The sequence below is a fragment of the Colias croceus genome, chromosome 28, assembly GCF_905220415.1.
Source record: "Colias croceus chromosome 28, ilColCroc2.1".
NCBI classification, from domain to species: domain Eukaryota; kingdom Metazoa; phylum Arthropoda; class Insecta; order Lepidoptera; family Pieridae; genus Colias; species Colias croceus.
In genome coordinates this window covers 2,629,402-2,644,144 of record NC_059564.1, presented here as the reverse complement: position 1 = coordinate 2,644,144, position 14,743 = coordinate 2,629,402, and the positions used below count along the sequence as shown (strand labels likewise).

The 14,743-nt window shown below is 32.6% G+C and overlaps 2 protein-coding genes across 2 annotated transcripts; one reads left to right on the top strand and one right to left on the bottom strand.

The window, feature by feature from the left end:
- The first annotated feature begins 37 nt into the window (after positions 1-37).
- LOC123703983 (carnosine N-methyltransferase) lies at positions 38-8,855 on the top strand. Its single transcript, XM_045652208.1, has 8 exons — positions 38-299; positions 1,654-1,945; positions 2,609-2,730; positions 3,049-3,199; positions 4,770-4,916; positions 5,880-6,031; positions 6,758-6,839; positions 8,605-8,855. The coding sequence occupies exons 1-8, from the start codon at positions 211-213 to the stop codon at positions 8,707-8,709; spliced, it is 1,140 nt and encodes a 379-aa protein (XP_045508164.1). The 5' UTR covers positions 38-210; the 3' UTR covers positions 8,710-8,855.
- Positions 8,856-12,358: 3,503 nt separating this feature from the next.
- LOC123703981 (protein KTI12 homolog) lies at positions 12,359-14,743 on the bottom strand. The gene is made up of 4 exons (XM_045652205.1): positions 14,406-14,743; positions 13,830-14,022; positions 13,093-13,231; positions 12,359-12,645 (listed from the first exon to the last, which is right to left on the bottom strand). Exons 1-4 carry the CDS (start codon positions 14,671-14,673, stop codon positions 12,361-12,363), a joined length of 885 nt encoding a protein of 294 aa, XP_045508161.1. The 5' UTR covers positions 14,674-14,743; the 3' UTR covers positions 12,359-12,360.

The following is a 14,743-nucleotide window of genomic DNA, read 5'->3' as shown; positions in this document are numbered from 1 at the left end:
GTAGGTAAATGATTGGTAAATGACAATTAATGTCAAATGACAAAAGATTATGAATTTGACTGATCGGTGTTCGAATTAAATTGGTACCTACAGAATTAATGTTCTGGGTCAATTTATTTTGTGTAATACGCTTATTTTAGTTACATATTAGTTATATTATCCTCGTGATATCTCAATCAACTTTGAATCGTCTTTCGGCTGCTGTAAAAAATGTCTTCTCTGCCGGCAGCTGATGAAATTGATGAAGCGAAAGAGCGCGCCCATTTTCAAGCTGTAGTTAATGCTTTTAAATACTACAAGTAAGTAATACTCTCTTTAAAGTATACAGAACCAGTCGCCTTACTCATAGACTTCCAATTTCACTAATTTGTTATTTTTTGTACCGTCAAAAAGTACATAGCAACAAGCCTTTGTTTCGGAGTATGTAATTAACCTATTTACATGTAACAATGAGATTTGTTTACGTCCTATACACGTGCGGAACTCTGACCCTAACGTCCTTGTGCAATAGAGTTGCATTTAGCACCTTTTTCAAGGTTATAATTGTTTGTCTTATAAAGATATAAGTACATAATAATATTATAGATAGATGTTATTGTGTGATTAGCATTAAAAACATAATAGGTTGTTATTTTATAGCTACTTGTTTATGTGTAATGCATACAATGATGTAACAAGACTATTTTGTACAAATTTTTATGGTAATAATTCTTTACTGCGAATTGATTTTTAAATTAAAGAGCACAACAGCTTATTTGTATTTGTTAAACATGATGATGCTTTGTTTACACACTATTACTTATTCGCTAGCTGGGTAGTTGTCTTTCAAATAATTTTTGAGTAAATTTTTATTGAAAACATTGCATAATATTTTTCAAATGCTTAATTGACATAATGTTTATTTGGGATAGTTATACTATATCCTTCTTGCATTTAAGCTTTTGTAGAATTTAATCTAATGAACATGATATCCAGTGCATCATATTTTTAACACCTATGGTAGTTGCTCAAAACAAAACAGTTTAATTTGATTGTCTATGTATTGAAAAAACATAAGAAAAAAAAAAACAATCAGAAGAAGAATTAGAATCTTTCTTTCAGTTTTGTTCACAAATTTTATATGAGGCTCTGGCTCTCTTGCTAGGATGCTAGGTGTTAAGACAGGCAGTCCCCTGCCTTGGTTTACATTTAGGTTTCAGGTATGAAAAAAAGTTTTTTAAATACCGGAAACCTAAATTTTTACAAAGACAAAAAAAGGAAATAGCCAACCTCATCAATGTGTGAGTGTTTGTGTATGAAGATTTGCAGTCAAAATTTTAGGTAGTTTAAAAATTTAAGATTTTAAGGTACCTAATTATTTAGTCATTTAGTAGGTAGCAACTTCTTCACATCTGTTTTAAGATCTTATCTTAATGCCTTTATCATAATAGATTAAAATTAATAAGTGTAGTTCATTTATTTATTTTATTTATTTATTGCAGTTGCTATATGCTTTTTAAGATATAAAAATTATTTTTCGTACGTTTGAGGTATCAAAATATAATATCTTATATTATTTATCTAGTTAATTAAAAAATACTCTGCAGTTTTCTTAATCTCCTCTATAATAATACGTAAGGAACATTTTTCATATCAGAAATATTTCGTCCACAGATTATGCTGCCTGGACAGGATACACAAATCAGAGAAAATCATCTCCATGTTACCAAAGACGCATCAACATCGCCTAGAGAAATACAAAGCTTACCTCACTAAGTTTAAAAACTGTCTAGACGTTAATAATAATGTAGTGCACATGATAATAAAGCATGTGGATACAATGTTCGAAAATGTAGACCATAGTCAGGACGGAGAGACAAACGGTACAGAATCGTTTGGTTGTAATTATAATAATTGCGAGATTAGTTCGCAGAAACAACATAAGATGCAGCATGATGTTGAAAAGGTAACTATCGATATAATATATTAGAAATTTTAGGACAATTCATTACTCTATGTAACTTAAACTGTAAGATAATAATTTTGTGCTAAATATGTAAAATGTGAATTGACATTTAAGTTTAATAGCATTCAAATGCTTTTTGAAAAAAATATTTTCTTATAAGTGCTGATTTACACAGGGTCAGTAGACAAGTCAGTCGCGGCGCCGAAATTCGGCGCCGCGACTGACTTTAACTGTTTCATAAACTGTGTATTTTTTATCTACTCACCAAATATGACCTCAAGCCTCTGTACTGATTTCAAATCTGTTTACACAGGGTTTTTTTTCGGGTCAGCACTGATTTGCCTCGAATTTGTAGTCAGTTACTGACCCTGTGTAAATCAGCACTAATAGAATCAGAAAATTGTATATGTATAGTGTATACCTATTATGTTACAATTTTTGGAAAATATGGAAAAGATTCAGCTCTTTTCATTTATTTTTAAATAGAATAACATATTTTTTGTAAAAGTTATAATATTTATATTTGTACAACTAGCCCTATAAATTGCTTTTAATTTTGGAATTGGTCATTGTTATCTATCTTATTCTTAATAATTTAAACATTTATGAAATTTCCTCCAAATATTGTAAAATTATTTGTAATAAAAATAAACATTATTTCAGGTACAATCAGTTATAAAGAATATAGTCAGAGATTGGAGTTCAGCTGGCGCAGTGGAACGAGAGCAGTGCTATAAACCTATACTGGACGAGTTAGAAGCTAGGTTTCCGGTTGATACCTTAAAGTAAGTAAATTCTATCAAGGAATAAGATAATGTATACTTATTTATATTGTGTTAATTGAGTACTGGACAATTTTTACATCTTTTTGGTGAAATTTTGAATATAATCAGAAAATCTTCCAAACAAATTTAGAGCTAGAGTAGTTATTGCATTCTTTCGTGATCTTTTAGTGTAAACGATAACTCGTATTCAGTGTAGTTCAGTATTAGAATGTTGCATAGAATCTTTTCGAACGCACTAAGAACAACGAAAGCATGTTTTCGCTACGAATTTTTATTTATAGCAGGCGAAAAGTCTTAACTACGTTATTTTCTTTCCAGTGATCGATCTCACATAAAAGTATTAGTGCCCGGCGCGGGGCTCGGCCGGCTCGCGTGGGAGATAGCGGCGCGTGGCTTTACGTGCCAGGGGAATGAGTTCTCGCTGTTCATGCTGTTCGCGAGCAATTTTATACTGAACAAGTGTCCTGAGGTGAGCGGTTTGATGTATTACTAAATATATTGTTCCCAAATAAAAGGGGAACTATATTTTCTATCACCAAAATTTATATTTGTCATCAAGTTGTATCACCTAATAAATAGATCTATCACCACGAAATATTTCCGTTCTCAGATAAACAAAAATTGTTCCCAGGTGTGAATTATCAAATTAATGTTAATATGTGTGTAAAATAAGAGATCGATAACCAATTAAATAATATTGCATTACATGAATATAAACCTCGTTCTTATAATAACAGTTTTATTACTTAAATAATAGCTCTGTGCTCAGAATGGTAGATCTGTCACCAAATAAATCGATTATCGATCCCTGACTGCGACTCCTTTTTATTTGATATTTTGTCACCAATACAGTAGTAACATTTTATTTCGTTCAGATATTAAATTAATAGTATTCGTTACCAATTTAATACATCAATTTATAATTTAAATGAAAAAATGATCAAAGGGGCGGAGACAAATTGGCGCTCTTTAAAAATTGACATGTGCAAACATATTATCGGATTAGCCATACAGCTTAAAGCTGACCAACCCCCCACCAGAAGCAAAAAATGTGCTTATCGGCCAGAAAAGAAAAAGGGGGCGCCCTTCGAAATCCAAACCAGCGCTGATTATTCAGTGATTATTGTTTTTTAACAATAAATATTGATTATTTTAACTTTAATTAAGTGTTTTATATACAATTATGCTAACCATTAGCCAGCTATTAAACCAGAGCTGATTATTCAGTGGTTATTATTTTTAAGAATAAATATTGATTATTTTAACTTTTAGTAACATAATATGATTTATTGGTGATCTCTTTAAATTAGTTTGCTTAAATACTTATTAGAACACACCTATTATAATACATACAAATAAAAGTATAAGTGGTCTCGCGTGCGGGATAGCGGCGTGCAGTTTGACGAGCCAGGGGAATAAGTTGTCGCGGTTCATGCTGTTTGCATTTTATGTTGAACAGGTGTCCAGAGGTTGCTTGGTGGGTTGGAAATTTTAATGATTTTATAAAAAAAATAATGTTTATTTTTATTGTGTAATATGAGAAAGTTATTTTGTTCATTATGTCAGATACAATAAAAAATAACATACCTAATGTAATTTTACTTGATGGAATTACTACTCGTACTTTTTTGTGATTTAGGTATGTGTACAATGGTAATTTTAATTTGAACTAGCTATGCTCCGCGGTTTTACCCGCAGTGCTCCGCTCCTGTTGGTCTTAGCGAGATGATATAATTATAGTCTATAGCCTTCCTCGTTAAATGGGCTATCTAACACCGAAAGAATTTTTCTAATCGAACCGGTAGTTCCCGAGATTCGCGCGTGCAAACAAACAAACTCTTCAGCTTTATAATATTAGTATAGATTTGTAAATTTTTGTGACGAACACAATGTTAAATATGAATGAGCAACATCATCATAGGAATATTTATTTTTTATTTTATAACATTTATTTCAGGTAACAGACAATAAATTGTACAGACCCATAGAATAAATACCTTACAGACTAACATACATATAATAAGATTGTTTGTCACCAGGCGAACAAGCACACGGTGTACCCGTGGCTGCACCAATACGTGAACCACATGACGAGCGAGCACCAGGCGACCGCCGCCACGTTCCCCGACGTGCCGCCCGCCTGCCACCACTCGCACTTCTCCATCGCCGCGGGGGACTTCCTCAAGGTGAGCGGCGTGACACGTGACACGTGGCACGTGACACGTGTGACACGTGACACATTTTATTTTATTTATTTATTTTTTTTACTAAGGTCATCCAACACCTGTCGCAACAATACTTATAGCTAAGGTACATGTTACAATTAAAAATTTAAATAAATGTGACAAACAATTATAGGATAACACAACATGATAAATAATTAACTTGACTCAAATTTAATTATTTATTAATAAATATATTATATTATTTATAGAGAGAGACAAAAGAAAGAGAAAATTCATTACGGATTTTATGACAATTGTCGTGAAAAATATCAATAACAAGCGACAGGCGAACACCACGTGACTCCGTGATGCGGGTAACAAAAGATAACAACTAGATTGGGGATATAGTGGCAGGGGACTGATGTTATAGCGTGTTACGTGACTCGTGTGGCACAACAATATACGGGACGAGCGAGTAACCAAAACAACTAGTTGCGTGAACAACAAGATTGATGAGACGGTGGCAGGGGACTGATGTTATAGTGTGTCATATACTGTATTTACTCGGGTCTTTGGGCTCTTGGTGAAATTCTTAAATCATCACGCGTGTCGGTCTAACACCAGGAGGTAGTATAACTGATGACAAGCTACATCGGCAGGGATCAATAGTTGCGTGAACAACGACATTGGGGATATTGTGGCAGGGGAAATTCTCTCACATTCAGATCTGTAAAAAATCTATCAATACTCAAGCCATATTTAGTTTCCCGATCTTCTAAAATGTGTCAAATCAAGCAAAAAATATAGAAATTAATAATTTGATATTTAGTTTTATAGCATTCAAATGCTTTATAAATGAGCAATTTTTAAAGATCAGAAAATTTTGATCGCGAGATGAAATACGCGGGTTCGAATCCCGTATCTTGATCTACTTTTTCTATTCTTTAAAAGTTTCTCAATTAAATAATTATTATGTTATTCCAGGTGTACACAGAGACGGACGAATGGGATTGCGTCGCGACGTGTTTCTTCATAGATTGCGCGCCGAACGTGATAGAATTTATCGAGAGGATATACGCCATATTGCAACCGGGGGGCATTTGGATCAATTTGGGACCGCTATTGTATCATTATAGGTGAGCTTCCTGTTTGTAAAACTTTATTTAAGTGTTAAATAAATAAGAATTTTTTAAAGTGTAACTTTTATTACATCGTCTCAAACTTTTTGGTCTGTTTAGCGCATGTCGCGTGTATCGCGGCTGCCGAGTAGGTATACCTACTCGGCACGCGACATGCGCTACACAAAGCAGTGTTCGGAACCGTTCGAACAGTTTCACTTTTACCGTGGTTTCATAAAACCACACAACATTTTTTTATTTGTTTGATATGTTGTTAAAGTTCACACAAATTGTTTTTATAAGGATAAAAACAATAACTAATAAATAATTAACAACTTTTTATTAAAATATCGTCATGGTATTTAATCTATACTTACATATAATAATATGTTTGTTTGTTTGAACGCCAATCTCAGGAGCTACTGGTCCGATTCGAAAAAATTCTTCCGTTGTTAGATAGCCCATTTATCGAGGAAGGCTATAGGCGACCAACAGGAGGGCAGACACGCGGGTGAATCCACGAAGCGCAGCTAGTGTATTCTATTGTTGTTCGTAATATTGTTTATAAAAGTAGTACGACTACTACTAGGTGGTAAATCAATGTGAAAAATATATTTTGGTACTCATAGTTGAGAGTTAAATGTTTCATACACACAGATATACTTATGGCCACATAATATATTTTAAACTAAGAAAAAATATAATAAAACAAGAAATGTATTAACAAAATATTATTATTTTCAGCGACATGCCGAACGAGATTAGCATCGAGCCGCCATATGACATTCTAGTTGATATAATAAAGGACGTTGGGTTTGATATTGTGGTAAGTTATATTCTATTTTTATTTTAATCATAAACCATGTTTTTTTTTACACTTATATTAACTGTTATTAAAAAAATAGCTTGGGTCTGTTAGACATTAGTTTTACTGTGAACAAAATTACATTATACAGGGTGTCCCACTATTGGTATACTAAGCGCGAAGGAACTTGTAGTTTTGCATACAATGATCACGTAAAAAATACTTAAACAACAAAATTGCGCCAAAAATTTTTTGCTAAATTTTTCCTTAAAATTCATGTTTTCTTCTCTAGCTTCGCGCAGCCGACATATAACGCTTCGCGAATGTGAGCATTTTGTCTATGAAAACATAATCTTCAACGATAGCTCACGTGCTGGTGGCAAAGTTGGGCGGGTTGCTTGTTATGGGTTGACACATAGAGTTTTAAGAATTCATCTATTTGAAAAAAAATGCATCTAAATTTTTTTAAGTATTTTTTACGAACTCGGCGTATGCAAACCTATAACCTCCATTGACCATTGAGCTTAGAATACCGACGGTGGAACACCCTGTATAGATATGAGCAATTTAGAGCTAGCGCGCAAGAGCAACTTTTGTCTCGGCAACTATTTAGTCTCTCGCATCAACTCTATGGGCTAGTAAGAAAGTGCGCGCACGTAGCGACGCAACTCCCCATACAGTTGATGGGAGAGACTAAATAGTTGCCGAGACAAAAGTTGCTCTTGCGCGCTAGCTCTTACATTCAGTAATAAAGATGGAAAGAAACCTAGATTGTTTTCTTTTTAATTTTACTATTCACTTTAAGGCCGTGTACGCGGTCCGTGTGCTGTTTGGCTCAAATATGTGATTTTTCAAACCAGATTGTCCATCAACCACTTATCTTACAAATATATGAATTACTAATAATTTTAGGAAATTTTATTGTCTATATAGTTAGTTAAGAGTTTTTTTCAATTAATACAGTATTTGTGAATACCATCAAGATAACTGAGCCGATGATTACTTGATTTCACTTTTAGTGTCAATTTCGAAGCTAAAAATATCTGAAATTGCTGACAGATCTAACACACATTTTTTTTTAACTAACTGCAAAAATCCTTATTAAAATAGTTAGTTAAAAGATTTTTTTATTTTGGACTCCTAACTTACGAAATTAAAACCCGAACAATGTGAATTTTTTTAGAAATTATAGTCGACAAAATGATTATTTTCACCATGATATTTGACTTAGTTGAATATAATTTATACATATTGCAATAAAAGAACGTCTTACTTATAAGATAAAATTTAAAAAATCAACTAAGGTACCTCTATTATTTTTCTACATTTTTTTTTAACGTACTATAAAACACTGCGCGTGACCCGATTAAAATCAGTCGGCAGCGAGCCTTTCCAAAGAGAGGACATGTTGCTCGGCGCTCTCCTGTGGACCTATGCTGTTCATAGTAAAAGGATAGCGCAAGCCGCGATCTATCGTAATAGATCGCGGAGATTTTGACTTGCGTTAAATTGAATAAGCCCTCTTAACATTGTGTTTATATTCATGTTTCTTTAATGTTTAATTTTGTTTTTTCGATTTTAATGACGGATAATGCAGACTAAATAGATTTACTGACATTATATTATTATGCCTTTTAGATTTCAAAAGCACACAAATAAACGTCAAATAGTAAAAAAAAAGCGTGCCAAAGAAACATAAAAAATGTCCTAAAAATATTTTTCATAAACCGTCACATGATGAACCTTAACCTATTTTCTCTTAAAATTTTTATTTGTATTTTTACAGAAGGAACGCACAGGCGTTAAAACGAAATACGCACAGAACCCAAATTCTATGCTACAGCACGAATACAATTCCGTTTTCTTCGTGTGCAGAAAGCCTAACCTGTAGTTATTAATACTCGATAGAACAAAGTATTATAATTAAGAATAATTTATGTTATGGGCTGTATGTGTATGTTTTAATGTTGCTAGTTAAAAAAATATTTCTTAAATGATGTTATAATAGGAAAAAAGAGCGTGTGTACCGAGCACACGTGTCAGAAGTGAAACTTCTTTGGTAAAATTCAAAGATAACAAAATCGTCGTCTTTCTCCAAGACGTGACGGTATTGCCATGACGCGTACTTGAAGTTTTACTCTCAACGCGCCTAGAGAAGTTTCTCTTCAAAAACCTTTTGAATTGTAAATGGTAAGTATGCCATATTATATGCGTATTAAAAATTATTAGTTTGTCAATATGAAGATGTAAACGCATAGTGTAATAAAATTTATTTAAATTTAACGTAAAATATAATGTTAAAGCAGGATTTATGTTTTAAATATTATGTCATTCATCAACCTCATATATTTTTCTTCATTGCCATATTATCATTTTTGGAACAATTACAATTCTCTTACAATTTACAATTACCGCCTCTTTGGTACAGTGGTTAACGCGTAAGCGTAGAACTTGGGGTCCTGGGTTCGATTCCCGGTGAAGACGAATAAAAAAAAATGTCTCGGTCTACCAGGACACAGAAGGCTGATCACCTACTTGTCCCTAAAGAAAATCGATCAGTGAAACAGATGTATAATGCATCTGCCCCTTACCCCACTAGAGGACACGGGTAATCACATTATGCTTTAAAATTTATAAATATGTACATACAGTGCCACAAACTTAACTGACCCGGTGACGGTCGCGGTGTCACTGATGTCGATTTTAGTGCCGCTAAATAGTATTTCCCCGGATGCAAGGGTAAAAATAATGTCATTGCTAATGGTGTAAATTAACATTAATAAGGAACTTTTTATTTATACAAAATATTTCGTATGAAAAGTCTGTGAAGATGTGACATTTCAAAATAGCGACACGTAGCTCCAGTTTTTGCCACCGGGTCACTTAAGTTTGTGGCACTGTAATCATTCGAATTTCGATTGTGTTGTATTTTGATTTATTTCTTGTCTCAATTATCTTATATTTTCTTTTATGAATATAAATTTTATTGTTTGAAGTATGCATGGCTTTAAAATACAGATTATAATCCAATATGGATACAGATTATAATCCAACTAGCTTCCGCCCACGACTTTGTACGTGCATCTCCGTTTTTCCCCGTTCCCGCAAGAATTTCGGGAAATCCTTTCTTAGCGGATGCCTACGTCCTAACATCTACCTGCATGCCAAATTTCAGCCCGATATGTCCAGTGGTTTGGGCTGTGCGTTGATAGATCACTATATCAGTCACCTTTGAGTTTTATATATATGGATACAGATTATAATCCATAGCATATTTGCAATCAAACAAAATTACATACACATCAATCGCCCAATTGTTTTGTGAGATTTATCTATGTATAAATATTTGTAAGAAAAACAGAAAAATATTACATAAAGTGATAAACCGCAAAGTGATATAGAAAATTTACTATTTACAACTGTAGTACATACGAATTAACTTGAGACCTGAGCCGATGACGTTATCCATACTAATATTATAAATGCGGAAGTAAATCTGTCTGTCTGTCTGTTACTCAATCACGCCTTAACTACTGAACCAATTTGCATGAAATTTGGTATAGAGATATTTTGATACCCGAGAAAGGACATGTTTTATCCCGGAAATCCCACGGGAACGGGAACGATGCGGGTTTTTCTTTGACTGCGCGGGCGATGCCGCGGGTGGAAAGCTAGTTTTAAATATAATATAGGCACGTTTCCAAAATAAATAAAATAATGGAATGTAAATCAAACTAAGTACCAGTTTTACTTTGGGTAGTAATATTTTTAAGGAAAAACTAATATTATAAAGCTGAAGAGTTTGTTTGAACGCGCCAATCTCAGTTACTAATGGTCCGATTTGAAAAGTTCATTCAGTGTTAGATAGCCCATTTGTCGAAGAAGGCTATAGGCTATATATATCATCACGTTAAGACCAACAGGTGCGGAGCAATGCGGGTAAAACCGCAGGGCACACACAGCCCCCCTTGTCTCAAGTTAACTCGCACGGGTTATATATTTTTTACTTTACCCTCCATTGTTCAAGAACTGGCAACACAATTGACGCAAGTTTTTTTGTTATTTAGTATTTTCAAATACTAGTGAGATATCTTATTACAATTATTTTACATGTTATGTATTTAACTTTTAATTTCATAAATTATACAAATTACGTCTAAAATTAAAATACATATTTTAATTGAAATACATGAAACCATCATTTATATCTGCCCGCACATTTTTTTATACATTGAAGTACTACTAAACAAGATTCACAAATGCTTATTTAAAGTTCTTCAAGATATACCCGAGCGTCGGGTTATATAAAAATTCATTAAAATTAACATCTTATGTCATGGCAGTACTGTTCAAAGTCTATTGTTCAGCTCATTAGAAAGATTTTGACGCACGCATGAGTGAGATTGGGAGTCTAGTTTATGGTTTGTCTATGCCGCCAAACCATAGATAATAAATTTAACATAGACAAAAATTATATATCATTAATTCTGCTTGCATGCTTCATCCTACACATCAAGTCTCGTACTAGCTTTCCGCCCGCGTTATCAAAGAAAAACCCACATAGTTTCCGTTCCCGTGGAATTTCTGGGATAAAACCTATGTGTTAATCTATGTTACCCTCTATATGTGTGCTAAATATCATTGTAGTAATCGGTCCAGTAGTATTTGCGTGAAAGAGTAACAAACATACATACATACACATGCATCCATCCTCACAAACTTTCGCATTTATAATATAAGTAGGATCAATGTAATGAAAAAGAAAAAAATGTGTTGCCATTACTTGAGCTTTAAAAAGGGAAATAGACAGGACAATTATCACATAAGTTTAGTAATAGCATACAACTGTATATTGGTGTTAAAAACTTTATGAACTGTTATATCTAGATATTAATAAAACGTAAATAATAAACATGGCCTCTTCCAAGTATTATATTTTTACATGTGGCATTACAATATCCAAAGTTTTATTGTTAATTTGGAGTACATTATATTGAACAGAGAAATTAATAGAAGTGAATTTGTGTTTTATTTTAATCCCAATTTTTATGTCTGTTAGAGCCAGCGCGCACGAGAAACTTTGTCTCCGCAACTATTTTGTCTCTCCCACCTATGGGGCTAGTATGAAAGTGCGCGCACGTAGCGACGCAACTCCCCATACAATTGATGGGAGAGACAAAATAGTTGCGAAGACAAAGTTGCTCGTGCGCGCTGGCTCTTAATGTGATAGAAATATTATACATATACTTATATTATGATACAAAGAAAAAAAATGTTTTAGTAGGTATTTGAATTGACATTTTCTTTAGAACTACAAAGGCAAGGTAAAAAATAATATAAAATGTACATAACAGAATCTATTAATCTTTATAATTTATATTTATTATTTAAATTAAATAATGAGTATACATGCAACTACATTGTGTTTTTCTTTCAAATATATTACAAGAAAAATAGGATTTCACATGAAAAAAGGATTTAATGAATAATTTTTAAGGCTGTATCATGACGTCGTTGGTTGTATCAAATAAAAAAACCAATCTCAATCCGTATAAGTTTTATTCAAATACTGTATATAAAACCTGCCCAATTTATTAGCGTTTTCGTTCGAATGGTTCATTTTAGCGTACGTCAAGAACTGTCGTCTCAAGCGTAACAAGTTTTGTGGGTTCACGGAATGCATGAAACCTGATTCTATCACACATCCAGGATAGTCTGGGAACTTCACTTCGAACGCGTCAAATTCTTTAGCTTCTAATATCCGTTTTGATATGGCTTGCGTTATGTTGTCTAATTCATAGAGGAAGTTTGTTGATGTCAGCGGCGGCTGTGAAAATAATTGTTAATGATGTAACAATCTCTGTAGAGGTCTGTTTTAACAGTTGTTAATATCTCTTGTTGGTTACTTTTTGATGTACATTTAAACTGACAGGTAACAGAATATATCCAAAACTTGTATTATCTACCATAGTACATAAAAAATGTTTGTTAATTTAACATTATTGTAGTATTTTTTTGATTATAGCAGTTTAATAACAAATATTAATCAGAGCTTTCTAAAACAAATGAAGTTTATAATATTCACTATTTCTGGATATTTTAAGCATAATAATTGCACAGTAAACCTAAAATTATAGATAATATTTAAAAATATGAGGCAAAAAGTTGTTAAATTAGCCACTAGTTAACTGAATTAGCAGAAACTGGTCTGTTTATTTGAATCGAAGTAACAGTGTTTATATCTGTTAAATTTTTTTTTTTTATATCAACTTACATTCTGTGTACTCATGTTAGGAGGCGGTGGTTTCCGTTTAAACAACACATCGTAAATCGCATCAACATCCAATGTGTCTGTCGGCTGCACTGAGAATAGCGGACTGTCCCATCTGTTGTTTCTATTTGGTTCTTCAAATCTGTAAATAATTATTTTATTTAAACTGACGTTCCAAAAAATGAGGTTCACAATGCATAGTGTATTCTTAAAATAGTATATTACAATTTTGCAATAAATTCTACATAATATTATGTTGATTATGACAACTATGCAAAGGTAAGGTAGGATACATTGATACTTTTTTTGAATTACAATTAGATTTTTGAGCACATTATTTGCGTTTTCAGTTAAAATTGTATTGAATTCATCTATAGATGCAAGAAGTGTTAGAAGAAGAAATTTAAAAAGCTGATGTTTACCATGGATCCTCTTATTTGCATTACTAACATATCTAAGTACAGTAGATGTAAATATTTAAAAAATAATAATAGTAATGTTTTAACATAAATTATTGTCTTTAATCACTACATAGTATAAAACAAAGTCGCTTTCTCTGTCCCATGTCCCTATGTATGCTTAAATTTTTACGCAAAGGATTTTGATGCAGTTTTTTTAATAAATAGAGTGATTGATGAGAAAGGTTTATATGTATAATTTATTAGGTTTATGACACAGCGAGTGAAGCCATGTGCGAAAAGCTAATAAAATAAAAAGTGTACATTTATCTATTTACATACCTCATCTTTGTCAATGCATTGAACACTTCTTCTGTATATGGTTCAGTAAATACATCATCATTACCATTCTCCTCTCTCTGTTTGATTCTTGACAAATTATCTGCCCAGGCGTCTGGGTGATATCTTATTGTGTAGATTGTACATTGAGTGGACTTTGAAGCTTTGGACGCACAGTACAATTCGTATCTGTATCCTGATAAATAAAATTATATTAAGAAAGATTTCATTTAAAATTACTTATGGCTAAATAGTAATTGTTATGACAATTCAAAATTACTTCTAGAATAATTCTTATTGAATAAATAAATGTTTGATGTTGCTGAAAGGAACTGCATTTGTAGCGTCATTACTAAGGTTTTTTACAAGTTTTGCGATCAATATATCAGTAAAGGGCATAACAGACTTCAAAATATTATAAAATAAGATGATGAAGTTAAGCATGTTAATTAGAACAAATTTGTTTCTTGGAATTAGTTATATTTATATAACTATATTATATTATAGTCTGTAAAGGACATATGTTAATCGTAGAAGATACCTATATGGTTAGTTCATGTAGAATTTAAGAAAGTTTACCTTTGATATAATTGCTTCCATCCAGAATAACGACATTGTCTTTGCCGATTAGTCTAATTGCCTCAGATTTAAGATAACCACGAACTCTTTTCTCCTTTTGTGAGTCTAAATACGTCGATTCCTTATTATAACCTAACTTTTGTATTGCCTCTTCCTCAGATATGAGTTCCACTTGTTTATTGTGTGTTTTCTCGAAATATTCTTTTAGTTCTCTCGCTCTTGTTGTTTTTCCACTTACTGGTGTTCCACAAAGTATTATTAAAGGCATTTTTATTCAAAACTTCCAAACCATGAAATCAATATTTATAAATGTCATATGTTAGTGACATATCGTGACA